Below are 25644 nucleotides of genomic sequence, written 5' to 3'. Positions count from 1 at the left end.
CATGAATTTTTCAAATCTAAGGTGGTAAAATCTGTCATAGCATGATTGAAACCATTAAAATGGCAATGTTATAATACCAAAACATTCAAAACAAAAATAAACGTGGCCTATAAAGTAAATGGAGACTTCATAAATTATATGAAGTAATGGAAGTTTGGAGCATTATGCATGTAATATCCAGAGTGAACTTCAGGTTTTAAAATTCTAAAATTCACAACAATATTTTCAAAGTCATAAATTGAAACATGGCCTCACCGCTGTCACAATTTTCTGTAACCCAACAAGTATAACTCTACTTTTGCTATAATATTTAGAAAACCTATTGAAGGAGCTTGCATATATTAGAAAAGGCACTTAGAATCATAATTTTTAATTGCTGTATTTACTACCCACACAGAATAATAGGTCATAATAAAACTTCAGTCTAAAGGATTAAACATAAGCCTTCAATTATTAGAAATCATGTTTTTATACATGCAGTGACTTTTAAAAGAAAAAGCAAACACATAAAAACAAGCACATTCACAGATTTTGTTAAAAATACACAAGTCTCGGTGGTGCCTGTGTGGCTCAGTTGGTTAAGTGTCCGACTTTGGATCAGGTCATGATCTCACTGCTTGTGAGTTTGAGCCCCGTGTCCGGCTCTGTGCTGACAGCTGAGCGCCTAAAGTCTGGTTTGGATTCTGTCTCCCTCTCTCTCTGCTCCTCCCCACTCATGCTCTCTGTGTCTCAAAAATAAAAATAAATAAAAACTTAAACACACACACACACACACACACACACACACACACACACACACACACACACACAAAGTCTGGGGGCACCCAGGTGGCTGAGCCGGTTGAGCACTCAAGTCTTGATTTCAGCTCAGGTCATGATCTCAGGACTGGTGACATCAAGCCCCACCATGGGCTCTGCACTGACAGTACACAGCCTGCTTGGGATTCTCTCTCTCGCTTTCTCTCTTCCCCTCCCCTGCTCACACACAGACGCTCTCTCTCTTTCTCTCAAAAGAAATAAACATAAAAATATTTTTAAAAAATACACAAGTCTGATTTAGCAAATTCAATTAAACCCCTTAAATACTTTACATTTAAAGCACATTTTAACATGAGTGTATTTTCAGAGGATTACTCCCAAAACATTATAACAATATCCATTATTCTTTTAAATCTTCAGTGAGGTCTACTTAAAAAGGATGAAAGTGAGTATCTCTAGTAAACTATTTCCAAAGGAAAAGTATGTTACTTGTTTTAAAGAAGTTATTTCTACATATTAGAAGTCCTAAATGAATACATGTAAATACATTCATAAATGAAAAGTTGGCTAGATCCAATGGAGGGCTGATGCTTAACCCTAGCAAAGGATGACTGCAAATGTGGACCTATCAATTAACAGTGAATCTGTACTGTCATCTAAAGTAACAAATGGTAATAGTTTTATTCTATTAACTTTTCCTTATAATAGCAATGGTTAATGATAATTTAAAATTAGCTAAAAATGGACTTGGTGCTGAGCTGCCTGAGCTGCCAGGAAGGGCCTGAGTGGGTGCTTGAAAGACCCAAGATTATCTAAATTTTTTTTTTTTTAACATTTATTTGTTTTTGAGACAGAGACAGAGCATGAACAGGGGAGGGTCAGAGAGAGAGGGAAACAGAATCCGAAGCAGGCTCCAGGCCCTGAGCTGTTAGCACAGAACCCAACACGGGGCTCGAACTCACAGACTGTGAGTTCATGACCTGAGCCGAAGTCGGACGCTTAACTGATGGAGCCACCCCGGCGCCCCAAGACCCAAGATTATCTAAAGCCACAGGGAAAATGGTGGAAAATTCATCCTCGCCATTGCCTGAAAGAGCAATTTATGGCTTTGTTCTTTCCTTAAACTCCCTGTTTCATCATATATCTCATGTGGGCTTCTATTTCTGAATCTTAAACTCCTTAGGCTTATTGGTCTCCCTATCTGTCTATCTCTCATTACAATAGTAATTGGTTATGTACTCTTATTTGGAATAAATGGTACCTCTTCACTCAACTCCATTTATACATAGGTAACGTATACTAAAATTCCAGAGGAGAAGAAATACCAACAAGAGGCCATCCTAGCATTAAGAGATATTCCTATTAGTGAAATAAACCAAATGTTCTTTCTTGCAAAGAACTTTAAGCCAAAAATTGAATTGTTGACTAACACCAAGCATTTATTGTTTTTGACATAATAATTTGTACCATAATTATTTTGACTATCTCTTATTAATACGCAACAATGAAATGTAAAAAAAAGTTGAACTTCTCAGATTAAATTCCATTAATATTATAAATGTCCTCAAATATTAGTTACTAATGGGCAGAATAAATTACTACACTACCATATAGCAGACTTAAAAAAAATAATAATTATCAGTAAAAGAAGTCCCTCCAAAGAGGCATTCATGTTGTAATTTTCAACTGGCAAAAAATAAAATAAAATAAAATTAGCTCACAATGTACATTAATATACAGTATAAAATATCTATAAATTAATTTAAATGTATTGTTCTTTAAAATAGTTCAGCATTTAATAAGGCTGTCATTAAATATCAGAACTGAAAACTAAATGAATACTATATGTGCTACTTAGCAATGTATCAGACTACAAATATGTTTTTCTACCCCCAAGTCACATGTTTAGAATCATTTGACATTTCTCAAATTAAAACGATAAAGTATAAATTAAAAGTCTCTATAAAAAAATTGACATTGTTTGTGTCATCCTCATCAGTTCAGAAGAATGTGTATAGACATAAGTGGTCACTGTGTAGTAAGGAATTTGGCCTTACCCAAAGTTCTGGCCTACATCTTTAGGACTTCACACCTGATAATTTCTGCTAACAAGATGACTCAGAATGAGCCCCTATAACTTGATGTCAGTTTTCCAGGGAGGGACAGAGCTAGTAAGTTCAACCATGTGGGCAAAGAATCAATCATTCCAAGTAAGAAAGCTTTGATAAAAATTTGGACACCAGGGGCGCCTGGATGGCTCAATCAGTTAAGCATCCGACTTCGGCTCAGGTCATGATCTCATGGTTCTTGAGTTCGAGCCCCGCATCAGACTCTGTGCTGACAGCTCAGAGCTAGAGCCTGCCACAGATTCTGTCTCCCTCTCTCTCTGCCCCTCCCCCCCCCCCCCTCTCTCTCTCTCTCTCTCACAAAAATAAACAAACAACAGAAAAATTAAAAACAATTTGGACATCAAAGCAGAGTAAGCTTTCCTGACTGGCAATACTGTGTGTACATTGTGGCCAGGAGTAGATAACACGGTCCATGATTCCACAGGGAGTAGACACCTGGAAAGGAGTCTGGGCCCCTCCTAGACTCCACCCTATATGTGTCTTCCTTTGGCTGGTTCAAATTTGTATACTTTCTTGGTAATAAACATGATTATGAATAGAATAGGTTTCAGGGAGTTCTGTCTTTCTAGTGGATTATTGAACCTGAAGGTAAATTTGGGAAATCCCTGAATTTGCAGTCACCGAGATTCTCTCTACTATATTACAATTTCAAATCCTTGGGATGTGAAGGCAATTTATTTATTCTTTGCTATTTTCTTTTCTGGAATATATATGTAATCAATCCTGCTCTGAAGGAATTCAAAACTTTTAACCATAAGAAAGACCATTTTTACGAATGCTGGTCACTGTCTGACTATTGAATGGCAGTAGTTATCCATAAGATTTGGATTAGGAGGTGTATTTGCATGGCACTGGGATTCAAGGATTGTGATATACTTCCAACAAAAGAAGTATTCCAATTCCAAAAAAAATGTAAAGATTTTTCACAAGAAACCAAAGTATACAATAAAATAAAATTAAATATTGATGCTCTTTAGTGATTGTTTAAAACAAAGCATTTGTACAATTTTGTACAAGGATATTTCACTAATAGAGGTGGGAATGAAATCTTTTATATTGCTTATCATTTGATCTCTACGCACTGAATTGTAGTCACAATAGAAGCAATTATATTCACATTATGAAGAGAATATATACCAATCACTATAATTACTTAACCTTGAGGCTGGCAAACAGATAATTTATTTAAAACAACAAAAATTTAGGTTATTATCACACAGGTAGAGAAGTTCTAACTAGTTTAAATAAAACCCAGTCTTTCATGCTAGAGCACAGGCTAGAAAAAAAGAAAGAAGATCACACATGATAAAGGTAACGAGAGATGATGGAAAAGATCAGGAAGTCATTTCTGATATATAGAAAGGAATCTAATTCATGGTTAAGTCAAACACAGGTGAAAAGGGAAACAAGAATTATAGGAAGAAATTTATATAGAGTTAATTATGAAAATAATCTTTTTCATAAATCTACTAAATAGATAATAACTGCATACCAAAAAATGACAAAGAAAAATTTATCAATTAAAAAGCCATTTAACAAAAGACCAATTTATACATTCCTCTAATTATGTCCATAAAAAATTTAAATATACAAATCACATTTCCATACTCAAAGGAATCTTTCTAAACAAATGAAATACACAGACATATAAACAAAATCAGAATTCAAATCATTAAAAAAATATTTTAAAAATCACAGTAAATTATATCTCATAATAAGAAATAAAATAACAAAATGACATCTATATACATTTGTTAAAGTTTCAAAAGCTCAATGATGAAGCAACGGTGCATAATTTATTTAAATAAGTACTGTTTACTAATGCTTATATAATATACCTATTTTAATATTCTGTTAGATAATAGATTTAAAGAACAAATGTTGAAACATCCAAAAAATTGAATTATAGTTATTCTTAAAATGTTAATTTTCCCATGTGTCCAAAGTTGTGAATTACAGTAATATCCTCCAGAAAAGTCAGGTATTTGGTAAAGCAAGGCACATAGGACCAGATTTTGATAAAGGTGCTTTTTCTTTGGTCCTGTAATTTCTTTAAATATGCTACATATCTGGGCGATTCTTAAGATGACTTTCAATATAGCATAAATAACTTTTATAAACCTTTTCTTACGTAAAGCATACATCCATGTGTAATTAAATATTATAACAATGAAAGTGTAAGTAAAACAAGAGATGCTAAACGCTATTTTTAAAAACAAAACAAAATTCAGTTGAATGACTAAACAATGACATTTTAAAAGTCCAATAATTTGATATGTAGGAAAAGTGTATCAATTCTTAAGAATAATCAATATTACATTAAGTCTACTGGGTACAAAGTCAATTAGTTTCTTTTCAAACTCTGTCTCCTTAGAATCTAGCTTAAATATCAAACTACTTTTCCTTCTACGAAATTGTGACATTCGATATAAATTTATGTAAACATTTAAGTTTTGCACCTCTAAACTACAGTTTCCACCATAAAAGTAGCCTACAACTTCTCTAAAAATACTTATTAAAGAACTGGTGATACTACTGTGTTGAAACATCTACATGTTGAATTTCAAACTTTTCTTCCCAAATACCATATTCTTAATTTTTAATAGAACCATCAACTGGCACTCTTCTCCCATGAGTTAGCACATTTTTATAATGAACAAAGTAGTTAAGAGATAACAAGTAAACTTCAAAAAGTAAGAATTTAAATAATAAAGGAGTCATCATTACAAAAGCTTGATACAATAAGGCTTTTGGAGGTCATCAAAACACACACCACACACAGAGGAAAATGGCATTATCTGTATATATGACATGATATAGCCTACAGGCCCATCTTCTCAAATATGATTCTTTCTTTCTGAATTAAAAATTATAAGCTACATAACCCAATCTCTAATAACATCTTCAAACCTATAATCAAAATATAAACTAAGCTTGTCTAATAAATGTTTCATTTGAAAATATGCTTTAGACTATTTTGTCCTTTGTCACAACTTTTGATTACATTTTTATAAGCTTTATTGAGAATCTTGAAAACTGTTATTTTGGCCACCTGAAAATATATTACAATGGTAACTAACCTGTCTGATTTCCAATATTTGCTTGTATCATTTTATGAAGGGACAGACTAAACCTGAATTAACAATTAATTGTAAATGTACACTGAATTAATATGTAAGTACCCAACTAGTACTTCAATGTGGGCCAAATATAAATCTTTATATTTACTCTTGAATTCTGTGCATTTGCAGGATTTAGATTTCACTTGGCAGTAGGTAGTAAGATGTACATCAGAATGGTGTTAAAAACACCATGCTCAAAATATGGTAAAGTTATTAAACAAATGCTCTCAAAGGTGGTCACTAAAAATCATAAGTCAGGCTACCAGAAAGTTTGCTTAGTGTCAGTTTGGAATTACCAGGAAACTGATTTAAAAGTATTTTGTACTTTTAAACACTTTTAAGCTTTGAATGGAATAGATTAGGCCTGTGTCCTGTAGAGACTAGGTTTGCATAAGCAAAGTAATATAGCCAGTCCTAATTAGCCAAAAGTATCCAACAGTTTGTGACACGGTATTTTTGAGCCAAATTCTATTTAACAAAATCCATTATAACTATATAAAAATATTTACTTTTCTACAGTTTTTAACTATTAGAATGGGAGACTTTTAAAAATATATGAAGCATGAATGAAAAAATAAAGTAAAATACGTTTTATACACAATAGGTTAATTCTGTCTATATAGTCAATAATTAAGTTAAACCTATATTCCATTTTTAGAAAGTATTCTTGCCCACCAATTCACCTTATCATTTTTGCTATATTTTCTCTCCATTGAACCAACTTATTAAATAACACATGTAATGTACAACCTCAGCTCCAGTGCTAATCAAAATGGAAAAGAAACCACTATCTTAAAAGCAAAGTAGTGGTTCCTTCCCAGCAGCTTTTTAGGGCCACAGAAAGGGACTCAGAATTGGCTACCTCTCCTAGACATGTGACCACAGTATTTCTGGGGATGGTGGGTTTATGAGAGGCCTAAAAAGTTCTTCTGAGCAGCCTTGAGTTATAGCTATGGTGCCATTTAAAATAATGAAATATCATGGCAATCTGGAATGTCTCTAAGGAAGGTCATTTTGGTCTCAATTCGTTGACATCTATACTACAATTATTTTGGTTGTTGTTTTTAATTAAAGGAAGTTTTTACAGATCAACGAGTAAAATATTCATTTAAAAACATTCGAGATGTATACAGTATATGCTTTGATAGTTCAAAATTCTCCAAGTGGAGATGTTAGACAATTATTTTAAATTATTAAACAAGTATTTATTTCCTTTAAATTACATTTTGAAACTTCAATGGAAATTACCACATACAGAAATTTAATTTAAAGTAATATTAAGGATTTATCTGATTTACAGAAAAGAAATATAGTTAAGAGATTAAGGACAAAACTCCATTAGTGCAAAAGTCTCTGGCTACTCTCTAGCACAGGAGCAACTGGATTGCTTTCAGCAGTTTCAAAGCACTAAAAGATCTTAAAACGTAGATGGAGAAATAGATGTGTGTACTTCTCTACATTAAATTTAAATATGAATTTTATTCTCTGACAAATTAGACCCAGAACGTAACTTTATCAAATTTTATGTAGTTGAACAAATAACATTTAGCAATCCTTTCTTTAGTAATCTTTGTATAAATATAAAAATCTCAGATACATGAAAATGTTTTTCAAATCATACTTCTATTTGTTCACAGCTTTATAGGCAATTATAATTATAATTTTCAAACTTTGAATATTCCATGTGATTTGATATATCTGTACAGAAAAAGATAAAAAACATTTAATAAGATTAAATAGATCTAATTTGCAAAAATTGGTATTGGACATTTGTTGTGTGCTCTTGCAAAGAGTGCATAGGACATTTCTGCAGCAATCAAAAGGTAAAATCTTTTTAAACTCAGATTTCAAGTTTTTTCCAATAATTATTTTTCCAATAATTATTCTAATCCCTGGAAGTACTTTCAAGCTTTGATTTCTAGATGTAATAAGTATTTTGTTAACATATACACATATTTTAGCCTTAAATGTTTATATTTTCAAACCATTTGAATATGATGAGATTCAGCGTGATGATATCTTCTTAGAATCTGTAGAAGTCCTCTATGCAAGATTAATGTTGAGATTCCTAGTGCACCATTGTGAAAAACCAGTTAAAGATAGTATATACTATGCTTTAGTAGGATTGCCTGTAGGTTTGGGATCATAACCATATAGGAAAGTAGCTGTTATTACAAGGATGGCTCCAAGGAAAAAGACACTAAACAGATGAAGAAAAAATAAAAAGAGAAAATCAGATTAAAAGCAAACAACTTCTTTCTATTTCTTCACTTGTAAAAACAATTATAACTTGGGGGAAAATGTTCCAGTAATATGACTAACAAATACTGAATACTTAGTACATTCTAGGTATTCAAGCCAAGTATTTTACATGCATTATCTCACTTAGTTCTTATAACAACCCTATGAAGAAGTATTAGTATTGCCCTCATTTTTTTTTTTTTTAATATACGAGAAAACTGAGGGTTAGAGTAACTTGCTTAAAATCCCACAACTTGAAATGGAAGACGAGATTCAAATCCAGGTCTGTCTGACTCTAGAGCCTGTACTTTCATCCACTGCACTGTATTGTCTCCCAAAACAAAGATGTTTTAAATGTTGTATTTCCCCTTAACATGTCTTTTGCCTGCAATACACTGAATAATAAAAGTTCTCAATTTTTAAATATTTGAAAGTAAAAAGGGAAAATGGAAGTTTTTTCAGACCAAAGTAAAGTTCAGTTTAAAATCCAAGGTAGTAATAAGCAAAACTCAGGACCAATTTACATAGGATGCTTTCTTTACAAAAGTAAATTAGATTAAATGCAGGTATACTTGGTTTATTCTTTATTTTATCTGCCCATAGATATAATATACCTTATTATAAACTGGAAATGAACTTAAACTGGTACTAGAACTTAAAGTGGAGCTAAACTGAATACCAATCTTAACTTTTAAGATGTTTATTCTTCAAAGTGCTATTATAGAGACATGTATTTGTCTTGGTTTTAAAGTTTCTATTAACAGTTCAAAATCACTCTCCTGCTTTACAACAATAAACATTTGTTCTATAAAGGAAAAAGATCACAACCCTTATTATGACACAAAGGGGCCCTTCCTAATGTGGTCCCTCCAACCTCATCTTCCACACTCCACCCCACCCAATCTGTAATTCGGTGAACACAACGTGCCTTTCAAGACAGTGTCTTTGTAGATGCTACTCCCTCTGCTTGCAATGTCCTTTCTCCCAAGAAAACTGATTATTCATACCTCAGGTCTAATGTCTCCAAGACTCACTCCCCTAGGCAGATGTACTCTATGATAACATTTACTATGCTGTATTAAATAAGGCATTATTTACACGTCTACACCCTGGCTTAACCATCTGCTCAGCATTCATCATTATACCCCAAGTACCTAGGATATGGAAGGAGCTAATAATTATCTGTGGTGATAAATATCTAGTGTTGACTTGACATAAATGGGCAACTTTCAAAAGCCCTGGATGCAGGTACACAGGTAAGATTAAGATAACATAAACTTCTTATAATACATCTTGAAGAAAATTACTACCATAGGAATATTTAATAATTATTAGGCTTTGGATAAGCTTCTGACTGAAAACTTTCTTTGTCAGGCATTCTGACCTTTGTTTAGCTTTCTGAACCTCTGGAATACATACTCAACTGAAAAGCTGTCTGATCCAATTTTCTACCCCCTGCAGGAATCCATTCTATGAAATCTCTAGCAGGATCTACTAGAAAACCTAATAATGTCAGGAAACCCCTGCTTGTCAAGATAGTTATTTTTAGATGGTTCTGAGAGAAAAATTTTTCTTGGGGAAAAACTATTAGAAAACAACGATTATCTCAAAGATTTGAATACCTGACTTCCAACAGAATTATATATATACTTCAATAATGTATTAATCATAAAGTTCTCATTTATTTATTCACATATCTAACTTTCTAATCACTGTGACCTCCTTGAAGAGAGGAAACATATCTCATTCATAAATTTAGGTTTTTCCAGGATCTGGTACAGTGAAAGGAAGACACATACTACACACTTAATACATTTTTGATAAAAGAATAAATAAGCCTAAATGCAAGGATGGTTAATGCTAATAAGCAAAATAATCAACACAAGAAAAATAAGTTAGGAAAGGAAATACTGGTGATGTGATATCAGTAGAGATGTCTAGCAGTCAGCTGAAAATAGGGATCTAGAGTTGAAGTTGGGACTTATCTTCATAGAGAGGACAGACAAGACATGGCAGTGGATAAGATGAATGAGAGAGTGAATAAGGATGGACAGATTACCAAAGAAGCAGCCAGAAAAGCAAGTATAGGGGTACCACTTCTGAGAAACCAAAGCAAAACAAAACAAAACAAAACAAAACAAACAAACCCAAAACACACATGAAAACCGTTTTAGGAAGTGAAATGGGGGTAACCATGGAAAATATATTAATACATTTGGAATAGGGGTCATGGATTTATTCCTTAAGAGATGCTCTTCACAAAAATAAGAATATACAAAGACAGAAGGTCTAGTTATATTTTAGGAAAAATAATCCATCTCCTTCATGCGGCTCAGTGTCAAAACATTCATTCATTCAATAATAACGGTATCATTGTCTTTTCTCTTTTTCTCTTCATCGCAACATACCTTACACAGACCCCCAGAAACATGGATTTACATGCAGGTATGCATCTTATTGACACACCACTATTTTGTCCCTCTACTGATTTCCCCTTTCATTTACTTGTTCATTCCCTGCATGTTTCAAAGATTTAAAGTTAACACCCTGACTTAGCCTTATATGAGGTTTGATTTTTTTTTAAGGTATGCTTTTTTAAATGTACCCTAAAAATCCATAGTTCCAAACATTTTCAAACAATACAAAGTGCATAACTGCCCCCACTTAATGAATAGAATACCTAAAGCATAATTAAGGTATAGATCCTAGTTGTTAGGCTAGTCTCACTAGCTAAGTAATTCATTCCCATACCAAACTAGAAACAAGTAATTTTAAACTGATGTCACAGAAAAATCACAGATCTCAACATGCATGTCCCAGACCTATTGTCCAGGTTGCTAGAAGAAGGAAACCATAAATGTTCAATATAGAAATATAAAGGGCATATTATATTTTTCTCCTGCCAAATTCCACCCATAATCCTATCTCACTCTAGTGACGCAAATGAATTTTACTAGCTGTATTAAAATTTTAAGATCTTGAACATTCATTCAGGCACAAGGAGTACCTCTTATAGGCCAACCTCTGGCCTTGCTTATAAGATGGTAATAAATCTTCTGAAGAAAGGAGGAAAGAATGATAGAATGGAGGGGGGTGCCCTTTTATTTCGGGAGGTCTCCTGATAAAGTAACATTTGAACCGAGACCTGAGGATGTGAGAAAGTTAGTCATGTGAATACATAGGGGATGAGTATTCCAAGATGACTGAAGGACAAATCAAAGCCCATGGCCAAGAGATTACTGTAACTTAAAAAAAAAAAAAAAGTGAATAAGAGGAAAGTAGTATCAGATTATCAGATGAGGACAGAAAGGTAGCTGAGGGCCACATCAAATAGGTCATTAATGATGACAACTTTTAGATGACATGGAAAGCAGAGGATTTCTGAACAGAGGAGTCATATGATCTAATTTACATAGAAAATACGGGGCGCCTGGGTGGCGCAGTCGGTTAAGCGTCCGACTTCAGCCAGGTCACGATCTCGCGGTCTGTGAGTTCGAGCCCTGCGTCAGGCTCTGGGCTGATGGCTCAGAGCCTGGAGCCTGTTTCTGATTCTGTGTCTCCCTCTCTCTCTGCCCCTCCCCCGTTCATGCTCTGTCTCTCTCTGTCCCAAAAATAAAAATAAACGTTGAAAAAAAAAAAAAAAAGAAAATCAGTCTGTTTGCTGAATGGAGAAAATTGTAGGAACACAGCCCAAGAGAAGAAGCAAGAAGATACATCAACAGATTATTGCCTTAATCAAGATGATAAATGAGTGTGTCCTGGACCAGGATGGTAGCAATGAAGTTGTGAGAAATGGTTGACCCTGGAGATACCAAAAAGGAAGAGTTGACAGGCTTTCTTTCTAGATTAGAATGATGTATGAGAGAAGGGTAAAGAGAAGCTGATGACCTTACTTCTTACTTCACTCAGGAGGTAAAGAACTTCCATACGTTTTAACTTTCCTTTTTAAGTCTGTCTATACATCCATATCCATAGACTGCCTTCTCTTAGGTTACTGTGGATAAACTGTGTTCCTATAAGTCAAGGAAGATTTTGGCCTAAGCAACTGGAAGAATGGAGATGCTACCATGTACTAAATTGGGAAACCCTTATAGGGACAGGGAATGAATTATGTAGTAGACATTCAAGTGAAAATGTCAAATAGGCAATTATATATACAAGCTTGGAATTCAAATTAAAATGTGAAAGTTATTAGCATATAGATGGTATTTAAAGCCTTGAGAATAGAGATCACCTAAGGGAGTGAGTGTAAATAAGAGGTCCAAGGGCAGAGCCTTCAGATTCCAAAGTTTAGAAATTGAGAAGATGAAGAGTGGAGTGAAGTTAGAGGAAAACCAAGTATAGTACCCTGGAATCCATTAAAATATAATCTCATTACTCCGGAATTAGAAATTAAAATTATGATTATAATTATGATTATAAATTTTAAAAATGATAGGACCTTCAATACCATCTGTATTTATCATACTTCGTTCTTCCTAATTCTGTCTCCTCCCTTGGCATCCACGACACCAAACATCCTGGGTCTTCTGCCTTCCCTTGCAATTCCCTTCCCAACCAACCACATCTTCCTGCCACCATCAAAAAGAGTTTTCTCTTGCGCCACATTCTGTATGTTAACTATTCAAGAATGTCATTTACTCTCCTGGCTTTATCTACATAAATTCCACACATACAAATCCATTATATGACTTATTTTATGACTTTATATGACTTATTAACTTTTTTCTATGACTTTTTACTTTGGAGAAGAGTTTGGAAAAAATTTTTTAATCTGTTGGGCAAATTCTGGCTAGCCAAATTTGTATAAAAAACTTTCCAGTGGAAGATTTTCTTTTATGCATTTAGTTTGCAATCTTTTTTTAAAAGATAGTTAAAAGGATCTTTTACGATATTTCCACGATCCTTCAAAAGTTGTAATAAAACAAGATTTTTCATACCAGATCTTATTAAGAATTCTTACTTTTCTATATATTTTGGAGATTTAAAGCAATAGAAAAAAATATATTACCTGGTTGGCACAAAATCTTGCAGCCAAAAATAGGATATCAGTGTTGATAATATTATGGATAAAGAGGTTGCAAATCCTTTTAAAATATTATCTGCATATTTAATAACAGCAGCTATTACAAGGCCTCCAAGTGCCTGCAAAAGTTTTAAAAGATAATTTTAAACAAACATATATAAAATTGCTTTCCCAAACAATCTTATTATTCAATAAAACTTTAGACTTTTGTCCTATAAATTTAATCCCATTGTAATAAGTGATTTTATTTTTTTAATTAAAAAAAATTAATGTTTATTTATTGTCGAGAGAGAGAAAGACAGCGAGCAGGGAAGGAGCAGGGAGAGAGAGGGACACAGAGAATCCGAAGCAGGCTCCTCACTGTCAGTGCAAAGGCTGACATGGGGCTCAAATCCATGAACTGTGAGATCATGGACAGAAGTCAGAGGCTCGACTGAGCCACCCAGTCATCCCTTAAATTTTTTTTTAATGTTTATTTATTTATTTTGAGAGAGAGAGCAGGGGAGGGGCAGAGAGAAAGGGAGAGAGAGAGAGAATCCCAACCAGGCCCCAGTGCAGAGCCCAACGTGGGGCTTGAACTCATAAACTGTGAGATTATGACCTGAGCAGAAATCAAGAGTTGGACGCTTAACTGAGCCACCCAGGTGACCCAATAAGTGATTTTTATTAAACATCTCTTGGGGCGCCTGGGTGGCTCAGTCGGTTAAGCGGCTGACTTCAGCTCAGGTCATGATTTCATGGTCCGTGAGTTCGAGCCCCGCGTCGGGCTCTGTGCTGACAGCTCAGAGCCTGGAGCGTGTTTCAGATTCTGTGTCTCCCTCTCTCTGACCCTCCCCCGTTCATACTCTGTCTCTCTCTGTCTCAAAAATAAATAAATGTTAAAAAAATAAATAAATAAAAAAAATAATCATCTCTTATGACCATAGAGTTTTGTTCAATAGCCCTTTTATTACAAAAGCTACCTGAAGTAACTACCAGCATAATCTGCAGTTTGTTATGTTAGTTTAACTGTACTGTGAATAAAACATCTATCCTCAACCAGTTTAGTAATTAAATTTTTTTTTTCAACGTTTATTTATTTTTGGGACAGAGACAGAGCATGAACGGGGGAGGGGCAGAGAGAGAGGGAGACACAGAATCGGAAACAGGCTCCAGGCTCTGAGCCATCAGCCCAGAGCCCGACGCGGGGCTCGAACCCACGGACCGCGAGATCGTGACCTGGCTGAAGTCGGACGCTTAACCGACTGCGCCACCCAGGCGCCCCCAGTTTAGTAATTAAACATCACTTGTTCAGACAAATGTGGGAAGACTGTCACTTGGATCAATGAAATGTTCTTACTTTTGAAGTAAAAATAAAGTGTAATTTAAGTTATTTTACTAGTTTTTCAATAGGCTCCTAACTTGGCTTTTTTTCCTCTAGCTCCTCACCCTTCAATCCCCTTTTTATTGCTGTCAGATTTTTCTTCCTGAAAAGATTGTAGAAAGAACTTTCTGCCAAATCCCTCTCAAATTCCAAATTGTACCTGCTTAAATAATGAGGTTTTACCATACAACATAGTTTTGTTTTCTGCCAAACTCTAGTTATAAACTGCTAAATCTGGGTTACCCACATTAATAACTTCCTCACAAGACAGAAGCTTATTATTAGTGAGAGTCACAAATTATGCCAATTGAGCTCACTACAAATTGATGTTTGAGTCCCTTTACCTCCTGGCAATGTAGTCAATCATCTATTCAGTTCCTATGGAATCATACCAACTATACCAAACCTTCTTTATTTAACTCAAGTCTTATAGGAAGAGGGCTTCCTTCTGCTAGGATAAAAGCCATCATACAAACTCTTCTGACTTACCCTATCTCTATTTTATATTTCCTCTGAATTTTCATTTATCCTGGTCTCTTCTCCTATCTTAAAAATAGAAGTATATTTCCTGCTTTCAAAACACAACCACAATTTGCCACCTTCACACAATTTCTGTAAGAGAGCTTGCTCCTACAGCTTCAAATACCTCTTAAAGAAAGGCTTTGTGAAGGCAGTGACTTGTATCTTAACTTTTGTATCCTCCAGCGTTATCAAGTTGTTTTCTTTTTTTGATGATGAAATTACTCAACCCTTGAACAATTTCAAATTATAAACTGAGATAATTTGATAGGAATATTTTAATATGTACCTGCTACAGATTTAAATATCTAGATCTGCTTTTGAGCCTTAATGGGCTGATCATACACAACATATACAACAACAAGAACTGTAAAAAAATCAGAAGTTATATTTACCTCTAACTTCAACTCTTTAATTCTTAAACTTGCATTTTCATTATGTCAAATTTAAATACCATAAAGTTCATTTATGACCTTTTCAAAGTAAGTTTTCATTGTGGCATTAAGACCAGTTCTATTTTAACTTCCCAGAATAAACTAGATATAATGAGAGCGCTAACAGGAAGGATCTTTTTCCCTCCCATCATACATCAGTAGCTACTCTGATTCTCTATATTAAAATAAAGTTTATTAGCATTAAATATAAGACTTTAAATGCTTTACCTGAAGAATAACAACTATCCAAGTCAGTCGGTTATATCCCTGAAAAAATCCATTCTTTGACACCAATTCTCCATCATAAATGTAGACACCCATTAATCCAAATATACTCCCAAAGAAACCTATAACAAAGTAAATTTTATGGCATGTGTCATTTAGTTTGTCTGGAGAGATATTTTTCCACTGGTATTCTAAATTTTATATTTAGCTTTTCCTTTTTGATAAAATTTGACTACTTTAAAAATCTTTTACTTGGGTATTTATATAAACTTAACAAAATTATACTTTGTACTATATTATAACTGTAAGACAAAGACAATATAAAAAAGAACAGAGATTACCAACTCTGGAACACTAAAAACTATAATGTTTAAATTGCATGACTACATGGCTGTCTCATTCAAATATCTGGAAAATGCTCACTTTTGGCATATTCATTGTGTCTCATATCTTCCTATTGCTAGCTCTATATTCTTATATATTCATACACACACACACACACACACACACACACACACACACACACATAAAGAAACTATACACACACAAACTATAAAGAAAGAAATGGAAACCTATAGAGGCCATTTGTCAGGAGTAGTCTCTGGTAAGATATGTAGTCAGAGTGCAGAATGAAGCAATGTTTTTATAAAGACATAACTACTTGAAGTATTCCATGATGGAAAGGAACTGAAAGGATATGAAATGTTCTTTTAATTTTATTTATGCCAATTCATTTTTTAATTAAGTTTTTAATTTTAATTCCAATATAGTTAACATACAGTGTTATATTAGTTCCAGGTATACATCAATCATTTTAAGATGTCCAATTTTGAACATGACAGTAATACAAATTTACAAAGTTACAAAAATAAAAAATACAAAAAGAAACACTTATGAAAGTATTAATTAGGTTTCTATTTTTTAATTATAAAACAACACTTGCTAATTAGGAAAAAAGGTATCCAATACAGGTTATATACATATCAGTATATACAGATCTACAGCATTCTATCAGTTGTACAATATTCAATTTATGGATGATGATAATAATATGAAATACATACATAACATGATGTTCCACAAATTGTTCTAAGTGCTTTATGTATGCTAACTTACAACAACCCTATTAGGCAGATACTCCTATGCCCATTTTATGGATGAAGAAACTGATACACAGAGAAGTTAAACTTGTCTGAGCTCACACTGCTGGTAAGTGATGGACTCAGGATTTGAATCCAGGCAGTGTGGCTCTGGACTCCATGATCCTAATCACTGCACTATTTAATCATACGGACAATTTATTTAAGCAATATTCTACATGTCTATTTTTTACGATTGTAACCAATGCTAAAATGAATAACCTTGACCTATCTTTGTGCTCTTGTGTAAGTATACTTATGGGATAAATTCTTATTCAGAAGTGGAATTTTTGCATCAAAGCATTTATATAAAATTTTGTTAAACACCCCCAAATTGAGATCCAATAAGGTTATATCAATCTATACTCCTGGCAACCATAGGTAATAAGAGTTCCTATTTCTTCACTCTCTGGCTAACGTTGGACCTTATCAATTTGCTAATTGTTGATAGTTTGATACTTGAGAAATGCTATTAAGAGAGAAGGGAAACAGAGGATCTGAAGCAGGCTGTGCTGACAGCAGAGGGCCCAATGCAGGGCTCGAACTCACGAACCGTGAGATCATGACCTGAGCCAAAATCAAGAGTCCGATGCTTAACCTACTGAGCCACCCACATGCCCCTACTTTGAATATTCTTAAAAAACAGAAAACTTGATACATTTATAAAATTTTGCAGAGAAACAAACAAATCCTGTGATAAATATAAAGGTTCAGTTTGTTACCACATTACCGGAAAACAGCTGGAAAAATGGACTAAGGCTTAGAGGTTGTTTGGGAATGTTTGACTTAAAATATAGGCCATTAGGAGTACAGACATTCACTGTGGAGGGCCTGACTGCTACCAGGAGAGACACGGTAAATTTGTTAAGTTGATGTAGACAAAAAAACAAAACAAAAAACAGTTTCCAAACATGAGCTCCAAAGTCACAAGAACAGAGACTTGAAATAGAATGGTTGATTTGCAATGAAGCTGTCTCTCACATGTAGCATTTTCCAAAATTAATATATACCTAGAATACTATAACTGGAATTTTTGTATGAGAAATTAAATGCTATAATACTGTAATAGTTTAAATATTTGTTCAAATGAAATCCTTAAGTATGTGAGGTCTTTTTGTTTGTTATAAACTATTTACCTTCAGTTAAAAAAAATGTTACAGAATTTAAAAGCTAAAACAAAATATTTTGAAATAAAAAGGTATACTAAGATTTTAAAACAAAGATCAAAGTTTCATCATTTCAAACTTCCTCTATTAAGTTTCTTTTTTTTCTTTTTCAGCTTTATTGAGGTAAAATTGACAAGTAAAATTGTGTAAGCTATTTAAAGTGCACGTCTTGAGGATTTGAAATATAATATGGTGACTATAGTTGATAACACTATATCATATAATTGACATTTGTCAAGTACCTTAATCTCCTTATCCCCCCAGGAAGAGAGTATGTTATTTGTAACATCTTCTCTGAGAATTGGAGCAACCAAGAATAAAGTTCTTAAGTCTTCAAATAGTGAGGACAGAAATAGGCTATATATACCCTTATGTCACAGACCTAAAATTCCATATTCTTGAATAACAGGCATTCATTTAAAACACAATGCTTTTTGGTGTTGTTTGTTTAAATACATTGTTTCTGGGGGGGGAGGGATACAAAGAGAGGGAGAGAGAGAATCTTAAGCAGGCTCCCATGGCCAGCACGGAGAACTCTAGGGCTCCATCTCACAACTATGATGAGATCATGACCTGAACCAAAATCAAGAGTCGGATGCTTAACCAACTGAGCCACCCAGGTGCCCCTTGCCAGACATTTGTATCAGTGAGATTTTATGGGAGGCTTATTTATTTAAAGATATATAGTAATCTTTAAGTCTAACATTAAAAAATATTATGAAAAAAAGATAACTTTAGAAAGCATTTAAAACTTACCAAGTTGAATGTTTCTTATCCAAACTGATTGTTTGGTTTCTTTCAAGATTTTCTCAAAGTAAACCCCAGCAAAGCCACTTGAAAAACATGCTGTGAGAACTGCCATGAGGCCTACAAATTGAGAGCCAGCTGAAAGTTCCTTAGAATCAAGCTCCTGAGAATCTGAGGGCCACTGAACAAAAAGAAAAACAAAACTGTAGTTTATTCTTATGATATTTTACAAAGCACATATTTAGAGTGCACTCTCAGACCTTAAGATAAAAATGCAACCAATACCATTCTTGGGGATTGCAGAGGAGAGCTTTTGAAAGAAAATCTTAGAATCATTTTATTTTTTTCCCATAGTGATATTACTGTTACAACTTACAATTTCAAAAAATTCCCTAAAAAAGAGAAAGAGAATGAGTAAATGCACAGATGCACAAAACAGCTTCTATAAGCAGTTCAGTTGTAGAAATTCAAAGTGTGAACTGTTGGAGCAGCAAAAATGATTCTGGAGCTGTTGGTTATTATGGAAGTCCCATATGGTATCATGTTAACCACTGTGGGCTTTATCCCATAGTTCAGTGTTCCTGAAATTATCTTCATGGCTTTTGTTAAATCTGTGTTCCACCTGAACTCTTACTTGATATTTTAATTAAAAATTTTTTAATATTTATTTATTTTTGAGAGAGAGAGAGAGAGAGAGAGAGAGAGAGAGAGAGAGATGGGAGGGGCAGAGAGAGAGGGAGACAGAATCCAAAGCAGGCCCCAGGCCCTGAACTGTCAGCACAGAGACCAACGCAGGGCTCCAACTCATGTACTGTGAGATCATGACCTGAGCTGAAGTCGGACACTCAACCAATTGAGCCACCCAGAGACCCCTTGATATTTTAATTTAAAACACCTCACTTTTTACAATGTAATACCTACTTTAGCTTATCCTTAGCAATATCTATGAAAATATGGGTTTGAAATGGCAGTTATATTTTTGTAACACCCATTTTAAAATATATTAACTAGGGGTATCTGGGTGGCTCAGTTGGTTAAGTCCTACTCTTGGTTTTGCCTCAGGTCATGATCTCATGGTTTGTGGATTCAAGCCCTGCTCTGGGCTCTGTACTGACAGTATGAAGCCTGCTTGGGATTCTTTCTCTCTCCCTCTCTCTGCACCTCCTCTGCTCACTTGCTCTCTCAAAATAAATAAATAAACATTAAAAAAAAATAAATAACAGAAATATTTATTCAAGACAGACATAGCACCCCTGGAGAAAGTAATCAGGGAGGAGGGCTCTGGATGGCAGGAAATTGGCATGATTGGATTTGTTTTTAGATAAACCATAGTGGTGACTACTGGAGTTTGAATTTTGAGGGATGGATAAGACTGAAGTAAAAAAAAATCAGGAGGCAAATGATCACATGAGAAACAAGACGACATGAACTGGGGAAGAGACAGAGAAGGACAGAATTAAGAAGCATTACAAAGCAGCAATAGCAAAGTCTTAGTGACTGAATAGATGTACAGGCAGAAGGAAGAGTTAAGACAACTCCCAGGCAGAGTAAATAATGAGGGAAAAAAATACAAGCAAGAATAGTTTCAGTGGAGGAAAAGGTAAAGTTTAGTTTTGGATATACTCAGTTTATAAAGCCTACTGAATAACTGAACTAAGATGTCCAACAGGTTTTTAGATGTACAATCTGAAATTATGGGTGAGACACAGACCAAGGAACTATGAGCATATGTGTTAATAAAAACCTACAGAATGAAGTCTCCAAAAATAAGGACATAATTTAAGGGAAATAACAAGCCTACCAGCAACCCCAATATCAAGGAAAAGGACCCCAGGAAGGAGCCCGATAAAGAATTATTAGGAAGATGAGAAGAACCAGGAAAGAATGGTATCAGGGAAGCTGATGAACAATAAGAAGGGAGTAATTAATAACCTCAAATGCAGAGCGCCTGGATGGCTCAGCTGGTTAAGTGTCTGACTTTGGCTCATGGTTTGTGAGTTTGAGCCCTGCATCAGGCTCTGCACTGCTGGTGTGGAGCCTGCTTGGGATTCTCTCCCCCACCCCCCACCCCACTCTCTCTCTCTCTCAAATAAATCAGTAAAACTTAAAAAAATTTTTTTAATAAAATAATCTCAAAAGCTCCAGACATCCAGTAAAAATCAGTGTTGTTTTATGTACGATTTTATTTCCCTAACTAGATTTGTGTCAGATAATTTGATTTTTACTTATTTTAATTTTAAAAATTTCATTCATTCATTCATTCATTCATTCATTCATTCATTCATTCATTCATTCATTCATTCATTCCCTTGTTTAAATTCCAGTATAGTTAACATACAGTGTTATATTAGTTTCAGGTGTTCAATATAGTAACTTAATTCTGTACATTACTCAGAACTCATTAGGAGGAGTGTACTCTTAATCCCCTACACCTATTTCACCCATCCCTCTCACCTGTCTCCTCTCTGGTAACTATCAGTTTATTCTGTATAGTTAGGAGTCTGTTTTTGGTTTGTCTCTTTTTTTCTTTGCTTTGTTTCTTAAATGCCACAGATGAGTGAAATCATATGGTATATAAATACAATTGAACATTACTCATGTACAGAAAAGAATGAAATCTTACCATTTGCAACAACACCGATGGACCTACAGAGTATAAGACTAATAAGTAAAATAACTTATATAAGACTTTTATTTCTCATTAGTTGCAGTCCCGATGTAGTATCTTACTCAAAGGAAGCCCTCAAAATATGTCAGTTGTGAGAATAAAAATTTACTCGCTTCAACAAATAACAAATGTATCCTCCATGCACAATAAGGTTTTGAAACTGTGATAAAAATGAAAGGTGTACTTATCTTGAATAGTTACCTGTACAAAAGCAACTCCTGTCATCAAAATTACTAGGGAGAGCCACTGGTACACACCTAATTTTTTACTAAGCATAGACACAGAAAATAATGCTGTTGTAAGAATTTTCAGCTGATATGTGACCTGAAAAAGAAAAGAGCTATTATTGTTTGTTTATTTGCTTCTTAAAAGAACTACTAGAAATATATTTTAAGTACCTGATAAGTAGCTGCATCCAGATTTGATAGTGCCACATAAAGTAAATTATTCTGAAGAGTATATATCCCTGATGGAATAGCAAGTTTCAGAGTTTCCATAGGTTTATTAAGTATTTCATCATGCAGTATTCGATTCAGTGCTCTTAGACTACATTCTAGAAAACACATGAAATGGGTAAAACCAATAATTAAGTAACTCTGAAAAAGTTACATACTCTCTCTCAAGGCCTCAGTTTTCTCACCTATAAAAAAATGGAAACAGGCCTACATGTTAAGATACTTTTAGGTCTGAAATATACCTTTAATGATACTAATTTTTCAAAAGTTAAATATTATAACATAGCATATTAAGAATATTATCCTTATACTCTTTCATTAGGAAACATAAGCAAATTGATTATATGTATTTACATATATGTACACATACATATCTGCACATATATATTTATGATAACCAAACGCTCAAAGTGTTAATTTTTTAGCTAAGTATTCTTACTCTATAGTAGCAACATTATAAAAACTTGTATTTTGTGCATTCCATTTTATCACCAGCCATTCAACCCAATTAATAATTGTGAAGACTTTAATCATAAAAAGACAGTAAAACAACTAAGGAGTGGGTTTGGCTGCAAACAACAGAAAACCCAGTGAATACTGGCTCAACCTCAAAGGGACCTGTCTCATCCTCAAAGGGCCAGGGCCAGGTCCAAAGCAGCTCAGTGATGACATCAGGGTCCTAAGCTCACTCTCCATTTATATTGGCTTTTTACCTTCATGCTTCTCATCTATTGTCTACATGATTATTGCAACAAGGTCACCACATGATCACCGCAATTGTGTCTGGTTCTTGTTTTTAGGCAGCAAGAAAGAACAGGAGGATACAGTGACCTAGTGGGCATCTTCTTTTGCTGTCACAGACCAGGATTTTGTTGCACAGCTACCCCCTGCAGCAAGGGAGCTGGGCAATGTCGTCTTTTCTTTCATAGTCTCCATATTAGAAACAACAAAGGGAGAAAGGGGTTGGAAATGGACCTCAAGCTAGCCAGCCTACAGTAGTAATCACAAAAAAAAATGTCCAAAGAACTTTAAGAGATACATAAACCCTTAAAGACAGGAGAAATCTAAGGATCCTACTACTTTACCAATAATGACACTTCATAGCTGATTTTCTCTCCTAACATAAAACTTGAAAACTTTGATTATGAAAACTTTTTTTAATGGAAAAAATGTTTAAAGATTAATATGTGATATTTATCCTTTCCTTACCCTAAAATAATAATAGTAAAATAAAAGGTAACTAAAAGTTACCAAAAGATTTCTTCTTAGATTTAGCAGGAAAAAAATCTAAAATATTAGCTTATTTAAATATTTTTAAAATTGTATTAAAATTTAAAATAATTAATGCTGTGACATATTTTTCTCAACAGGAGTTCAGGGAAGGTCTTGTTCCTTATTCCTTCCAATTCCTGGTATTGTTAGGCTTTTTCTTTTTGCCAATCTGAGGGTATTGAAATTGCGTCTGTGGCTTTAATTTGATTTCTCTGCTTGCTAGTAAGGTTGATCTATATTTATATATTGTTATATATTTATATAAATATATTTTTATATATTTATTTATATTTTAGAAAATTTTTAATATATTTATTGGCCATTCAGGTTTCTCTCTCTCTCTCCTTTTTAAGTTTATTTATTTTTGAGAGAGAGACAGAGAGCATGTGCGCACAAGCAGGAGAGGAACAGAGAATCTGAAGCATGTTCCAGGTTCTGAGCTGTCAGCACAGAACTCAACGTGGGGCACGAACTCATGAACCTGACCTGAAATTGGACACTTAACTGACTGAGCCACCCAAGAGCCCCCAGGTTTCTCTTCTGTAAACTGCTTATTTATATCTTTTGTCCACTTTTCTGTTGAGATGCTTGTCTTTTCCTTACTGAATTATGTAAGTTCTTTGACGTTCTGGATGTTCATTATTGGTGGATACATGTGATGTAAATATCTTCTCTCAATCTCTGGTTTATCTTCTCATTTGGTTTTATATACAGGCATTTTTTCATTTTAATGTACCCCAAGTCATCCATTTTTTAAAAGTTCATTTGTGGGGCGCCTGGGTGGCCCAGTCGGTTGAGCGTCTGACTTTGGCTCAGGTCATGATCTCCTGGTTTGTGAGTTCGAGCCCTGCACCAGGCTCTGTGCTGACAGCTCAGAGCCTGGAGCCTGCTTCGGATCCTGTGTCTCCTTTTTCTCTGCCCCTCCCGCACTCATGCTCTGTCTCTCAATAATATAATAAATATATGTTAAAAAAATGTTTTAAAATGTTCATTTGTATTCTTTGTATCTTATTTGAAATAATTCACAGTACCAAAGTCATAAATGTCAATCTTTATCTAGAAATATTTTTTAATTAAAAAAAATTTTTTTTAATTTAACCTAAAAACCTGGGAATTATTCCTCAGACTGGATTCTCCATTTCCTTGATCTTCACACACCTACTCTGCTAGCAAGTCATGTCAACTATAGTTTAAAAACATCTGTGTGGGGGCGCCTGGGTGGCTCAGTTGGCTGAGTGTCGGACTTTGGCTCAGGTCATGATCTCGCCATCTGTGAGTTCAAGCCCCGCGCTGGGCTCTGTGCTGACCCTTCAGAGCCTAGAGCCTGCTTCAGATTCTGTGTCTCCCTTTCTCTCTGCCCCTCCCCCACTCATGCTCTGTCTCTCTGTCAAAAATAAATAAACATTAAAAAAAATTAAAAAACAAAAAACAAAAAAACCAACATCTGTGTGAACCGGGGCACCTGGGTGGCTCAACTGGTTAAGTGTCTGACTTCAGCTCAGGTCATGATCTCGCCATTTGTGAATTCAAGCCCCACATCGGGCTCTGGGCTGACAGCCTGGAGCCCGCTTCAGAATCTGTGTCTCCCTCTCTGTCTGCCCCTTCCCCACTCTCACTCTGTCTGTCTGTCTCTCTCTCTCTCTCAAAAATAAATAAGCATTAAAAAAAATTTAAAAAAAAATCTGTGTGAACTAAATCAATGCCATCTTGGACAATTTGCCGTAAATACCCGCCTCCCCCAACACACACACACACACACACACACACACATTCTTTCCTTTTGTTTAATCACACTTTTGGAACACCTGGGTGGCTCAGTCGGTTAAGCATCCGACTTCAGCTCAGGTCATGATCTCACACTCCGTGAGTTTGAGCCCCATGTTGGGCTCTGTGCTGACAGCTCGGAGCCTGGAGCCTGCTTCGGATTCTGTGTCTCCCTCTCTCTGGCCCTTCCCCGTTCATGCTCTTTCTCTGTCTCAAAAATAAATAAACATTAAAAAACAAATCACACTTTTAAGTACATCCTTAGGATATAACGTCCATGATATGATCTGTCTTGGAGATATGACTAACACACACCTATTCTTTTTTTTTTAATTTTTTTTTTATGTTTTATTTACTTTTAAGACAGAGAGACAGAGCATGAGTGGGGATGGGGCAGAGAGAGAGGGAGACACAGAATCCAAAGCAGGCGCTAAGCTCTGAGCTGTGAGCACAGAGCCCGATGCGGGGCTTGAACTCAGGAACTGTGAGATCATGACCTAAGCTGAAGTTGGATGCTTAACCAACTGAGCCACCCAGGTGTCCCATGACACACACCCATTCTTAAACATTTTCCTCTTGGATGGCCTCCAACATGTACTCCCCAACCTCTAGGGC

General features: G+C 34.8%; 1 protein-coding gene and 1 pseudogene across 6 annotated transcripts in view; one reads left to right on the top strand and one right to left on the bottom strand.

Annotated features, from left to right (window-relative positions):
• Positions 1-952: 952 nt before the first annotated feature.
• Positions 953-3120, top strand: LOC109502490 (annotated as a pseudogene).
• A 719-nt stretch (positions 3121-3839) lies between these two features.
• The window catches only part of SLC35A3 (solute carrier family 35 member A3), a 54696-nt gene continuing 32891 nt past the window's right edge, over positions 3840-25644 (bottom strand). For 5 of the 6 annotated variants that reach the window (XM_003990360.5, XM_019837501.3, XM_019837500.3 and 2 more), the window contains 6 exons: positions 21937-22091; positions 21740-21862; positions 18880-19051; positions 15822-15940; positions 13263-13396; positions 3840-8210 (listed from right to left, as the gene is read on the bottom strand). In XM_003990360.5, the coding sequence (XP_003990409.2) occupies positions 8120-8210; positions 13263-13396; positions 15822-15940; positions 18880-19051; positions 21740-21862; positions 21937-22091 (794 nt within the window). In that variant the 3' untranslated portion in view covers positions 3840-8119. Of the gene's footprint in view, positions 8211-13262; positions 13397-15821; positions 15941-18253; positions 18697-18879; positions 19052-21739; positions 21863-21936; positions 22092-25644 lie in introns of those variants that run through there. The other variant, XM_045036269.1, reaches the window with a different exon arrangement.

Source organism: Felis catus, chromosome C1 (assembly GCF_018350175.1).
Source record: "Felis catus isolate Fca126 chromosome C1, F.catus_Fca126_mat1.0, whole genome shotgun sequence".
NCBI classification, from domain to species: domain Eukaryota; kingdom Metazoa; phylum Chordata; class Mammalia; order Carnivora; family Felidae; genus Felis; species Felis catus.
Note: the sequence above shows the minus strand (reverse complement) of the source record. Positions and strands in the feature narration are given on the sequence as shown.